At 43.0% G+C, this 13,084-nt stretch overlaps 1 protein-coding gene across 8 annotated transcripts in view; it reads right to left on the reverse strand.

Annotated features, from left to right (window-relative positions):
* The window catches only part of Limch1 (LIM and calponin homology domains 1), a 317,259-nt gene that overhangs the window by 83,073 nt on the left and 221,102 nt on the right, over positions 1 to 13,084 (reverse strand). For all 8 annotated transcript variants that reach the window (XM_041671170.1, XM_041671169.1, XM_041671162.1 and 5 more), the window contains exons 4-6: positions 9,202 to 9,308; positions 3,541 to 3,571; positions 1,933 to 2,043 (exon numbers count right to left, since the gene is read on the reverse strand). In XM_041671170.1, the coding sequence (XP_041527104.1) occupies positions 1,933 to 2,043; positions 3,541 to 3,571; positions 9,202 to 9,308 (249 nt within the window). The remainder of the gene's footprint in view (positions 1 to 1,932; positions 2,044 to 3,540; positions 3,572 to 9,201; positions 9,309 to 13,084) is intronic.

The raw sequence follows: 13,084 nt of genomic DNA on the forward strand, positions 1-13,084 counted from the left end.
AAATATAACTCCTGTAGCTACCACTACAGTTCAAGTCCAGCATGAGTTTTATGGAGGACATTCAAACCACAGCAGGATATAGTGTGTAATTTTCTAAAGGCGTGCTCAAAGGCTAGCCCTCTTTTCTGTTCTTCCTTTTTCCTGACTTGAATGTGGACGTGACAGAGAAAGTCTGAGCAGCTAGTTTGAGCCAACAGAGAAGAAGCCATGGGCTAAGGATGATGGTACATGGGACAGAGGGGTCCGGGCTTTCTGGCAGCGCCCAGGTGTAGAACTTCCATACTCGCTCTGGACTGCTTGCTCACTCCCAAATCCCACTTACATGAGAAGAAATAAAGTATTTTTTCAGCTGTTATTGAGTTTTTACATTTTGCATTTGAACCCAATCATTAGTGAGAACATGGAAAAATATAGATCACAGGTAAGTATCTTTTAGGTCATGTTATAGGTCATACTGCTACGAATTGTAATATCTGATACACAAGAGACCTGGTGTGTGACCCTGTGGAAGGGTTGTGACCCACAGATTGAGAACCACTGCTTTAAGGAAAGAAGACCAATTTATTAGAAAGTTGGAACAAATTCTTGCTTTCAGAATTAAAATCATGAAGTTCTGAATATTCTGAAAACTTTATTCGTTCTCTCTCTCTCTCTCTCTCTGTGTGTGTGTGTGTGTGTGTGTGTGTGTGTGATTTGGACATCTACATGTGAACGTTGAGGAAAACTCGTGTCAGTTCCCTCCTTCCACCATGTGGGTCTCAGGGATGGAAGTCAGGTTATAAGGCTTGGTGGCAGCATCTTTACCCACGAGTCAACTTGCTGCCCTTTTGAATATCTTTCAGTGAGTCTCATTAGTGGATTAATTTTTGTATGGTAGAAAAGCAAGGAAGAGCTGGCCTCAATTATTTGTGCCCTGAGATGGCCCTGACCAAAATACAAGGATGATAACTACAGGTGAGCCTTCCTGCTTACACAGGCTGCTCGGTAGGGATTCTCTTGTCCAATACTAGGAACCAATATTTTGTATGAATTAACTATATTGCTGAGCCTTTAAAAGGATCCATAAAAGCATTCCACTGTTTCTTTAACAAATTCTTACCTTCTGCCAATCTTTCCCACGAGCAAACAAACCAAGCTTTTAATGATACGCCATCAAATAGTTTAATAAACACATCAAGCTCTAAAACCATTTTCTGAGTGTCCAGATCACTCAACGACAATGGGCATCAGACACACATAGTAAAAGGAATACTTCTAGCTTCTCAGATCCCATCTAGGGTGGCAGCTGGGGCAAGGACATGGCTGGCATCACCTCGCCCACATCAAGGGCCTAACAGGCAAGCGCCATGACCTTTAGGCTCAAAGTGCAGGGCAAGCGTTTGTTTTTGTATAATGCCACATTGTTTAATTTGGGCATCACCCCTCCAAATGCACAGGCCATGAGCTGGCCATACACCAACATACCAAACTCACTCTTTCGTAACCACAATTGCAGCCAGCTGAGATTTTCCATTCACTAAGTGTGACAGATACAACTTCAAGGGAGACGAGATTCAGGGGACAAAGACGCTCTGGGTAAGACACCCCGCCCTTTTCTTTATTTAGTACATACCTTGGGTCAGAACAGTTCTACCTGCGAAGCCATAATTATCTTTATTTTAGTAAAGTTTTCTTTTTATTCTATGTGTATAATTATTTTCTCTGCACGTATGCCCACAGGGGTCAGAAGATGGCATCATACCTCTGGAACTGGAGTTACTTAAGGTTGTGGGCTACCATGTGGCTACTGGGAACTGAACCCAGGTTCTTTGGAAGAGTATCAAATTCTCTTCCCCACTGAGCATTCTGGTCCCAGAACTGTAATAATCTAAAAACGTGCCGCTTTCCCACTCTGTCCAACCCTTGGGGGATGAGGAAGAAGAGCCAAGTCACCTTTCGCATCTGAGCCAACAGTCCTTCGAACTCCTTCAGGTTCAGCGTCGTTCCACTGTAGGACGCGCAGCTGTTTGCAGCTTTCCCCAGCCAGTAAATGGTCACTAACACCTACAGAACAAAACAACGTATACAAGTAGCAGGATTTGTCCCGAAGAATGATATTTCCACTCCGGGAACGGCAAAGCAGGAAGGAACAGCTCAGCGACGCTGACTTGTGAAAACCAGCGCAGGCTGCGCCCATTAACTTGAGATCACAGTAATGGGAACCCAAAGCTGTCTCCGCTGACCCAGACACACGGTTCAGTCAAGTAAGTCTCCAGCGCTAGGCAAGAGGAGGTTGTGAGAAAGTGATCTCTGAGTGAGCAAGGAGGGAAAATAAATCCTCCAAAACGACATCCTCGTCACTCAGCATTTTCCCACAAGCTCTTTGGAGTCTTTACCCAGACGAGCAATGCAGGAGACCGTCAGCTCCATTTGAGACGGGTGCTTTCGGAGCCCCTCCTTTTCACTCCTGTGCATGGAGAACCTACTGGAATGATGGCAAAAATCCCGAAGGAGCGGAAAAGGTTACTGAGTGTCCCGCAGCACGGGATCCACACAGTACATCTAAGGGAAGTCAGAAGAAAGCAAGGTCCAGAGAGTGGGGCCTGCAGGAGAGCACAGCCGCATCCTCATTCATCTGAGATGGGAAGATTTTAGCCTTGACACAGTTGCTATCAATTAACCAAACTTGGACGCTGAAGAATGTTCATGAATATCCAGTGGTCTGAGGTTACCGTCCTACATTAGTTTTGTGCCGTCTCTCCAAAGAACTGTTCACAAAAGCACAAATGTTCTTTACTTTCAGTTGTGGTGGGGGGAAAGAAAGAAAGAAAAGAAAGAAAAAAAAGCAAAACACGGGTTGGCTAGCGATGTGCTCCTTAGCTGAATTATAGGGCTCAGAAGCCCGTGCAAAAGCTTAGACTTTATGTTCACGTTCTGTCTTTTTGCTTCGTCTATGCTGGGAAGAACTTATTGCCCTACCTTCCGCACTGTGGGTCTGGATAATGGGACGCAGGCAAACGGGTCCAGCTGGCCACGGCCCAAAGTAGAGCAGTGTGCAAGAGTACTATGATGCGGTGAGTTTTCTTCCTCTGCGGGAAACTCTTACATCATGAATCCTTCAAAACTTCCAGAAGGGCTTTTATTAACTAAGTTCTTACAAATAAATTCCCAGAGAACAGACAATCCCGAATGTAAGGACATTAACTAGAACCATAACATAGCTAACGTGTGCTGACTGCGAGCCCATCTGGGCCGCAAATGGAAATGGCTAATGTCAATCTTGAGACCCATCACTGTGTGTTTTAGGAAAATGAACCCACACACAGAATACAAGCTTTTGTTTATTTCTAGACTGAATACTGATTAGAGTAAAACCTCCAAATCTACTATTTTTAGCTCTAGCATAGCTATTAACTATTCTATAGGAGATGCATTTACTTTTTTCTAAGAAAGAATCTTTCTAATAAGGCCTATCAGATGCACTGCATTTAGCTAAATGTCAACCTTGGACCAATTAAAGCCAAAGTATACAAACTTGGAGAGAGACATTAAAACACTTACGTTTTTCAGCTTCCGGCTATAATCAAGGTTCCTAGGTCAGGAAAGAAAAACAAAACATTATTAGAATAGCAGTTTCTTCAGTGTGGTCTTTTCTTAAATACCTCTAAGACACACTTACAAAAAACACATAAAACAAAATCAGAAGAATATTGCTGGCTTTTAAAGGCCTATGGCTGGAGGTTTCAGTTGTAGGAGAAAATTGCTAAGGGAAAACAACCAACCAACCAATCAAACAAACAAAATACAAGGACCAAGTAGGATTGAAGTTTTGCAGGATGCCAGAAATGCTTTTTAACATATGAAATTGAGAATTCCGCTTAAAGTTGGGACTAATTTATATTTGAATTTACAAAGCTTGACTGTTGACGATTCTGTCTTGAAGGAGATTTGATCACATTTCCCAAGTCGTCTTCTACTTGCAAGTACATTTAATAAAGGTCTGAAAACTTAGAAAACTTGACCTGAAAACACATGTATAAGAGGAAGCAGTACTATCCACATGGCTTTCCTCCCTGCCCCCGTCACAAATTAGAATAAAAACTTGGCCATAAACAGGAAAATATGCTTGTTATTTTCAAATGTATGCACATGTGTTCAAAAAATACACATCATGTTTATTCCCTAAAACCCACCAAAGCTCTATGCACGGAGCATCAAAATGAACACATGCACAAGTAAGTACTAGGAAAAGGAAGGCTCGATTCCTTTTCTCTGGTCACTTTGGTGAGGCAGGGGGTGCAGAAATCCCACTGTGTAAACTAGCCAAGGGCACTTCAAAGCATTTACATCAGGATTACTTGCTTCTAGCGGACTCTAACAAACACGCGTGATGAGCAGTGGGCAGGTTTGAGCGGACTGATATCGGAAGGACTGGCAAACACCAGCCCTGCTCTGTGGGGGGCAACACAGGGTCCGGGGTTTCAGGTAAGACAAGAATCCATCCAATCCGCATTTTATCAAGGAAATGTTTTTATATTTTTGAGTTTCATGCTATTCTCGGCTTAAATATCTATGAAGGTTTTTTTCCCATTTAAAAACAGAAAGATGAAAAAAATCCAAGGAAGACATAAAATATCTTAGAAAACCAAGAATAGAGAAAATGACCCTTTTCCTGCATTGACAATAAAAGGTCAGTGAGAGAAACTGTGACTGGGTGCTAAAAAAAATTATACGCGGCACACAGTAGGACCTCACAAAATATTTGTTGAGTGATCTCCTCATAACTGCCAACTACTTGGAAACACTTCCCAGTTTTTAGAGAGACTTCCTGCCCCAGGAGCCATCTGCAGCCTCTCTACACTTCTGTGAGACCATGTTGATCCCCTGGAAGGTCTGCGCCGGGCGTCCCTCTGCACTGCGCTTTTATTTCCATTAAACTTGTCTGGCATTCATTATAGGTAGAGTTCATGCAATTACACAGTCGGTAATGTAATAATTTTCAGGTTTTTCCTCTTAAATATTTTTTCTTTATTGTCTTCTCAGGTTACATTTGGATAGAAAAGGTAAGAAAAATGACCTGTACTTAAAACTAGAGTGTTTCTTTAAAAAAAATTTAAAAATATAAATATTCCCCATGGGATCCATCCCTCATCGTGTATCTCCTTGCTGATGCTACTAATTCTTGTCAAAATGATGCTCTCCCTCTAAGCTGTTAGCTGCTCAGTTCTCAGAAGGGAAACCAGAGAATTGCAACGGTGGTACTTGGATCTATCTGAGCTACAATATCAACACTTTAAAAATGAGTTCCCAACAACTAGTGCCAAAAATCAGAATCACCTATGCAAACATTGAGAAGCGAATAGCTTATTCCACGCTCCTCTCCTGCGCTCCTGCTCACCCCAGAAGCAATGCCTCTCTAAGCTCCACAAATTAATTTGCAACATAATTTTCATATAAATTCTTTATGATTTCTAATTATCAATCTAGTGAGACCATCTCTCTACGCAATGACTCCAAGCTCAGCATCCCCACTGCTTGTGATGAGCGCTCTCTCCACACAGGCGCTTAAGTACAACCCTCCAGCCTCACTGGGTCCTTTTCTCCTAAGCATCAACGGCTTCTTCTTCCTTTGACCTCTTCTTTTCTTTCCTCCACCCCAGATACCCAGCAAACCTCCCCATGGCCGATGCTTGCTTCTCATTCTTGTCGCTGTCTGTGTCCTCAGCTGAAGGGTCACCCCCTCAGACAGCCTATCCTTGACCCCCTCCAGATGGGCACTGTCTTTTCTGCCTCGCTATTGCATGCTCTTTGCAGCGTTCTCGCCCCCCCCCCCCCCCATGATTATTCTCTTTCTTACTCAACATTTCTAAGTTATTGACACCACAGTGTAAATTCACTATGAACAGAGGACCCTGGCGGTCTCGTTTGCGCATTTTCCTCAGGGAGGGAAAGTATCTCACATGCAGCAGCTATTGAGCTACTCATTTGTTCAATGCATGAATGAAGGTATAAAGGGTAAGTGGAGGTGATGGAAAAGCAGGGTCTAAAGACCACAGTGCACAAGGGGAGGACATCTTTAAAAGGAAAGAGACGGAGAAGAAATGCAAAATGGGGAGGCAGATGAGAGAAAGGATGAAAACGGGAAGGGAGGTGGGAGGCAGAGGAAGGAGAGGACAGAAAAAAGGAAAGCTCAAAAGGGCAAGAAAAGATGAAGATGCTGCCATAACAAAGGGACTGTGAGCACTTGTGACTGGCCCAGGTGACTTTCTCCTAGCTGGTTGCTTCCAGAGCCTCTGAGTTAATATATCCCTTGATTGCCTTCTTCCCCCCGGGCCTGCAATGATCAAGCCACATCTGGAACTACTGGATCCAGTCTTACTCTGTAGATGAGAGTGTAGGTTTAGGCCGCTCCAGACCGGGAGCTCTACCCACCCAGATTTCTGACCCCCCCAATTGTCATAGATGAGCAATGATCTGGGTTTCTGTCTTAGTTTCTGAAACCATCAGGCCTCAAAATTCTTCTGCTCTGGTAATTTATTGTTTAAAGGTGGCCAAAATTTAAGAATTAAAAAAAGGATCTAGAGTAAGCCACCAGAGTAAGTTTGCCTTCACCCTCTGAGCAATGTGTGTGTGACTGTTATCAGTACCCATGGTGCAGCACAGTGTGTGTGTGTGTGTGTGTGTGTGTGTGTGACTGTTATTAGTACCCAGGGTGCTGCACAGTGTGTGTGTGTGTGTGTGTGTGTGTGCCACTGTTATCAGTACCCAGGGTGCTGCACAGTGTGTGTGTGACTGTTATCAGTACCCATGGTGCAGCACAGTGTGTGAGTGTGTGTGTGTGTGTGTGTGTGTGTGTGACTGTTATTAGTACCCATGGTGCAGCACAGTGTGTGAGTGTGACTGTTATTAGTACCCAGGGTGCTGCACTGTGTGTGTGTGTGTGTGTGTGTGTGTGAGTGTGTGTGTGTGAGTGTGACTGTTATTAGTACCCAGGGTGCTGCACAGTATGTGTGTGTGTGTGTGTGTGTGTGTGAGTGTGACTGTTATTAGTACCCAGGGTGCTGCACAGTGTGTGTGTGTGTGTGTGAGTGTGACTGTTATTAGTACCCAGGGTGCTGCACAGTGTGTGTGTGTGTGAGTGTGACTGTTATTAGTACCCAGGGTGCTGCACAGTGTGTGTGTGACTGTTACTATTATCTATGATGCTGTACAGTGTGTGTGTGTGTGTGTGCCACTGTTATTAGTACCCAGGGTGCTGCACAATGTGTGTGTGTGTGTGTGTGTGTGTGTGTGTGTGTGTGTGTGACTGTTACTATTACCTAGGGTGCTGCACAGTTGCTGTTGTTTCTGGTCACTTGCCATGCAGGTGACACTAGAAATACGAGATGAGGCAGAACTTAAGTGATTTCCCAACGTGAAGTAGAACTTAGCAGAGGCCGGATTTAGGCTCAATAACAAATGGAGCATGTGATTTTTACAGCTTCTACAGTGAAGTATTACACCTTTGGTTTGCTTTCTTCACCTAACATCCACTTTCCGTGAGAAATACTAAAGAATGGCACGTGAAAAACGCAGAAGTAACTTTCGATCATCAACCATGGCTGACTCTCCTTCTTCCCAAGTCACGAATCATCAAATCCACTGTAAACTTTTTATCTTCAACTCATTCAGTAGTTTCAAGTCTCCCATCATCATAATTATGAAATCAAGGTCGGAGAATAGAAAAAAAGAACAACTCTAAATCATGGCTTCTTTCCCTATTGTGCTCAAATGGCACTGCCCCAATCATCAAATCTCAGATCCTCTCGACTTAACTCCGCTTATTGACTTTTGTTGCTACTGCTGTTGTCTGCAACACTTCGCCCTTACGGAGCCCTCGTTTCTTCAGTGCATGCATTATATAACCAGGCTGGCCTTAGTCCTGTAGAGATTCTCCTGCCTCTGCATCCTAAGTGCTAAGTTTACAGACTATGGTGCCTACCCTACTTTTAGATATTTTTCAAAAGACTTATTTTTTAATTATATGTATATGTTTATATCAGTGTATGGGTATGTATATGTATGTGTGTATATCAGTGTACGGGTATGTATATATCAGTTTATGTATATGTATATGTGTGTGTGTATATCAGTGTATGGGTATGTATATGTATGTGTGTATATCAGTGTACGGGTATGTATATATCAGTTTATGTATATGTATATGTGTGTGTGTATATCAGTGTATGGGTATGTATATGTATATATCAGTGAATGGATATGTATATGTGTATATCAGTGTATGGGTATATATATGTATATGTGTATATCAGTGTATGCGTCTGTATATGTTTATATCAGTGTATGAGTATGTGCACATGAATGCAGGTGCCCATGGAGGCTAGAAGAGAGAGCCTGTTGCTCTGGAGCTGGAGTGATAGGAGGTTGTAAGTTGCCTAGCATGGGTGCTGGGAACTGAACCGGGATCCTCTGCAAGAGTGTTACCCACTCTTAACAACTGTGCCATCTCTCTGGTCCCAGGAGAGAATCCAGCTTATTGTTCAACTATACTCATACTCCACACTCTGAATAAAATGACAACTGCTTTCTATGACATCGCAGGCTCTGAAGAAGCCCTGAACTACTGGCAATTTATTTTTGCGACCTCCTAAGTATGGATCTTGGTACTCTGCTCATGAGCTATCTCTTTATACAGAAACTCATCCTATTGCAAGAATTCTTTGCCCCCAAATGTGATTCACTAAATAGATGCAGGTAGAAATGGCCGAAAGGCCAATGATCCATCTCTGAAAAGCTTAATCACTGTCACAAACAAGAAAATCTCCCGCACACCCCACCATCAACAGCGGTCAATCTGTTTGAGTGCAGTCTGCCAAGGGCTTATTCAACTGTCCCACTGGAGCCAATTAAAGGGGTGCTGCTTAAGGCCCATAGATTTTGTACATATTTTGCTGTAGCCTTGCTTCTAAACTCTACTTACCATTTTCTCTTCTTCAAAATTCTGCTTCTATATTCACTTGAAAAACGACATTAGCTCAGAATCGGAGCTCCACACAGAGGAGAAGACACCGGGTCCTGCTGCGAAAGCCTGACTGTTGCTTGTGCATTTTTATTTTATTAGGTATGTGTAATCTTCTACCTCTTAGTACATACAACATCCTCTCGAAACTGCGCATCCAAACATCAAGGGTTTCCTTTAAACATAAACCAGGCATTACTCACTTGACAGTGGCCCTGTTAGACGTATCCTGGAGGTCACTTGGGTCAAAGAGTTGAGACTCTTTAAGGCCGAGCTCTTTGCAGCCTCTCAAGAATAAGATGGTATTGTCCTGGAAGGAAGAAAAGAAGCCCAGGTGTCACTTTAGATCATTTTTGACATAGTCCCATTTCATGATAGTCCAAATTGCTGTCAAGATGCCAGCCATCATGGCTGCTAAAGCCACATCGAAATCATGGTGTGTCACACAACAAAACTGTAGTTAGGAAACACCAGAATAAACAGACACTTCAGATTTCCAAAGTCCTAGCCATGCCAATTTTTTTTTCCTTTAGCTTGATACATTTGTAAACAACTGCAAGTCAAATGCTGCTACAAAGAGAATTTACCATTTTCTTTTAAGAAACAGTACTCCAGACAGTCAGGTATTTTCCATTGCTCCTAAATCATTTCCCCATGCCTTATTGCTTAGAACTTGGTATCAATAGATGCTTTAAAAATAGAATTAGAGCAGGGGTAAAGGTTTATCTGTTGGGTGTTTGCTGTGCAAGCATGAGTACCACAGTTCAGATCCCCAGTGCCCAAGGAAAAAACCAGTCATGATAGCATATGCCTGAAATCCAAGTGCTTACTGGTGAGCTCCAGGTTTAAGAGAGATCTTGTCTCCAATAATAATAATGATGATGATGGTGATGATGATGATGAGGAGGAGGATGAGGAAGATGAGGAGGAGGAGGAAGAGGAGGAGGAAGAGTAGAAGAGAAAGAAGAGAGGGAGGAGGAGGACAGCTGTATTGGTTTGAATGAGAACAGTCCCATAGGCTCATATATTTGCAAGGTTGGTCCCCAGTAGTGGAAGTGTTTGAGAAGGAGTAGGAGGTGTGGCCTTGTTGCAAGCAGTGTGTCACTGGGGCTGGGCTGTGAGGCTCTAAAGACTCCCATCATTCCCAGTGCGCTTTCCCTGCCTCCTGATTATGGTCAAGACGTGAGCTCTCGCTCGTCCCTGCTGCCTTGTCTCTGCACTGCCCTCATGGACTCTAACCTTCAGAAACCATAAGCTCAACGTAACACTTTCTTTTACATGTTTTGTTGGCCATGGCATTTTATAACAATAGAAAAGTAACTAATAAACACTGATAGAGGAAGATGCATAACACTGACCTCTGGCCTCCACAATCCATGTGTACACATGTGAACTTCCAACTGCATGCATACATGTGCACACAAACATACAGCACACACATAAAATAGGACATTGTAATAATAAATAATTTGAAGATAATAAAAGATTTTGCTGCCTAAGGTGTTCTCACCTTTGTTTTTCTTATTAATTGACTTAAATATATCATTTTTGAATTTTTATACTCATCATACATTCATTATGGGCTTTGGCTAAAAATATATTTTTAACGGAATGTAAGATTAATTAAAAGATAAAAGCAACCTGGTCCCATATTTCATGTCACATTGACTCCATTGCCCTCTCTGAGTGTGTGGGAAAAGAAAGAAACGGCAAATAGAGGGAGTGTGGGAGAAGAGCAGAGCCCAAGACACAATGCTATACATGAAGATGTCATGAAGAACCCCACTACCTTGCTAAAAAAAATAATAATAATTTAAAAAAGAAATCTAGACTCGATTGTGAAGGAAACTGAGAGCAAGAAAAACTTGTGAAAATAACGCAAAGACCCTCGTCATTCCCTGTCAGGCCCAGGTTTACTGTGCACCAGCAGAGGAACAGGACTGCCTGACAGTTACACTCTCAGCAAAGGAGGCTCCAGCTGGGCTACGCATCTATGAGAGGCCCGAGGAGTAAATGAATGGCTCTGAAAGGAATGCAAGTTGTGGGTCACCCACTGAAGAGCCCGGGACAACTAACTGGCCAGCAGATTTACTGCTAGGAATCTCTAATTGTCCTCTTCTCAAGAGACTTCAAAAGGCACGATCAGCTCCATCAACTTGTAAAACCTTATAGGACAAGGAGTATCAGTTCCAGGAGCCACATCAATGAGAAACTCTCTTAGTGCTGACAGAAACTGCTCTGTGAACAGCTCAACTCAGGGTGGTGATTATCCAGTTCATCCCAAATAGTTCAAAGGGATCAGCAAAGGTGGGATTTTTGATTACCCAGGGTGTAGGCAGGACTCTCAGGCCCCCAAGATGGACACACCAGAGGCAATCTCCCCTTGTGAACAAGTGAAACCCATGACTGTGATCAGGTTATGGCAATAACAACTGCCTCGAAGTTAACTGAGAGGAAGATTATCTGATTGGCACTGAGGTAATTAGGGAGCTTTTAAACAGAAGGTGATGTAAGAGTTCTCGCTGGCCCTGAACTCCACTGCTGCAAAGGCTTGAATTCAGTTAACTGCCATGAACTTGGGACAGGCTTGGGAGATGCTCCAGGTCTCAGCCTTGCAGTCATCTTGATTTCAGCCCTGTGATATTCTGAGCAAAGAGCCCTGGCTCACCCTATCCAGACATCTAATCTAGAAACAATGTGAGGTAATAAATGGGTATTGCTCTGGGATGCCAGCTTATGGTAATTGTTAATGTGGCAATAAAAAATTAACACACGTGGGCTCTAAAGAGCAACAGTAGAAAGTTGCTGACATTTCTATGGCCCATGTCATGTGACCAACATCCTTCCAAAGGCTGCATTTACTATATTAACTCTGTTAATCCCTGTACACTCTATCCTCAACTGAGAGATGAGTGCTCTGCAGTCTGAACAATTACGTAAAGTTCCAAGGTTACGATCAGCAAAAAACGCAGGGTGCAAAACAGTGTGGTATATCTGAAGAATCCAAGCATGGAATTCAAGGTCAGCACCAGAGGGCAATAGGGCCACAGAGGACTGATCGCAGTGGGTCTCACAGATGCAGAAAAGAGGCTGCAGGAATCAGGGGCAGCTGAGACACAGAGCAGTTATACATCATGCTGAACCAACTAGCGAAGTCTGCATCCCAGCTAACTCATCACAAAGATGGACTGGGCTGACAAAGGTCTGATTTCCAAAATATATAAAGAACTCAAGAAACTAGACTGTAAAAAACTAATCAACCCAATTATAAAATGGGGCATTGAGCTGAACAGAGAATTCTCAACAGAAGAAGTTCAAATGGCCAAAAGACACTTAAGATCATGCTCAACTTCCTTAGCGATCAGGGAAATGCAAATCAAGACAACTTTAAGATACCATCTTACACCTGCCAGAATGGCTAAAATCAAAAACACCAATGATAGCCTTTGCTGGAGAGGTTGTGGAGAAAGGGGTACACTCATCCATTGCTGGTGGGAATGCAAACTTGTGCAACCACTTTGGAAAGCAGTGTGGCGGTTTCTCAGGAAATTCGGGATCAACCTACCCCTGGACCCAGCAATACCACTCTTGGGAATATGCCCAAGAGATGCCCTATCATATGACAAGGGCATTTGTTCAACTATGTTCATAGCAGCATTATTTGTAATAGCCAGAACCTGGAAACAACCTAGATGCCCTTCAATGGAAGAATGGATGAAGAAAGTATGGAAAATATACATATTAGAGTACTACTCAGCAGTAAAAAACAATGACTTCTTGAATTTTGCATGCAAATGGACAGAAATAGAAAACACTATCCTGAGTGAGGTAAGCCAGACCCAAAAAGGGGAACATGGGATGTACTCACTCATATTTGGTTTCTAGCCATGAATAAAGGATATTGAGCCTATAATTCGTGATCCTAGAGAAGCTAAATAAGAAGGTGAACCCAAAGAAAGACATATAGTCATCCTCCTGGAGATTAACTTTCATCGGGCGATGAAAGCAGACAGAGACCCAAATTGAACACCGGACTGAACTCCCAAGGTCCAAATCAGGAGCAGAAGGAGAGAGAGCACGAGCAAG

Source organism: Microtus oregoni, unplaced genomic scaffold, assembly GCF_018167655.1.
Source record: "Microtus oregoni isolate MIOR12 unplaced genomic scaffold, Mior012 000021F_ref0000039, whole genome shotgun sequence".
Classification (NCBI taxonomy): Eukaryota; Metazoa; Chordata; class Mammalia; order Rodentia; family Cricetidae; genus Microtus; species Microtus oregoni.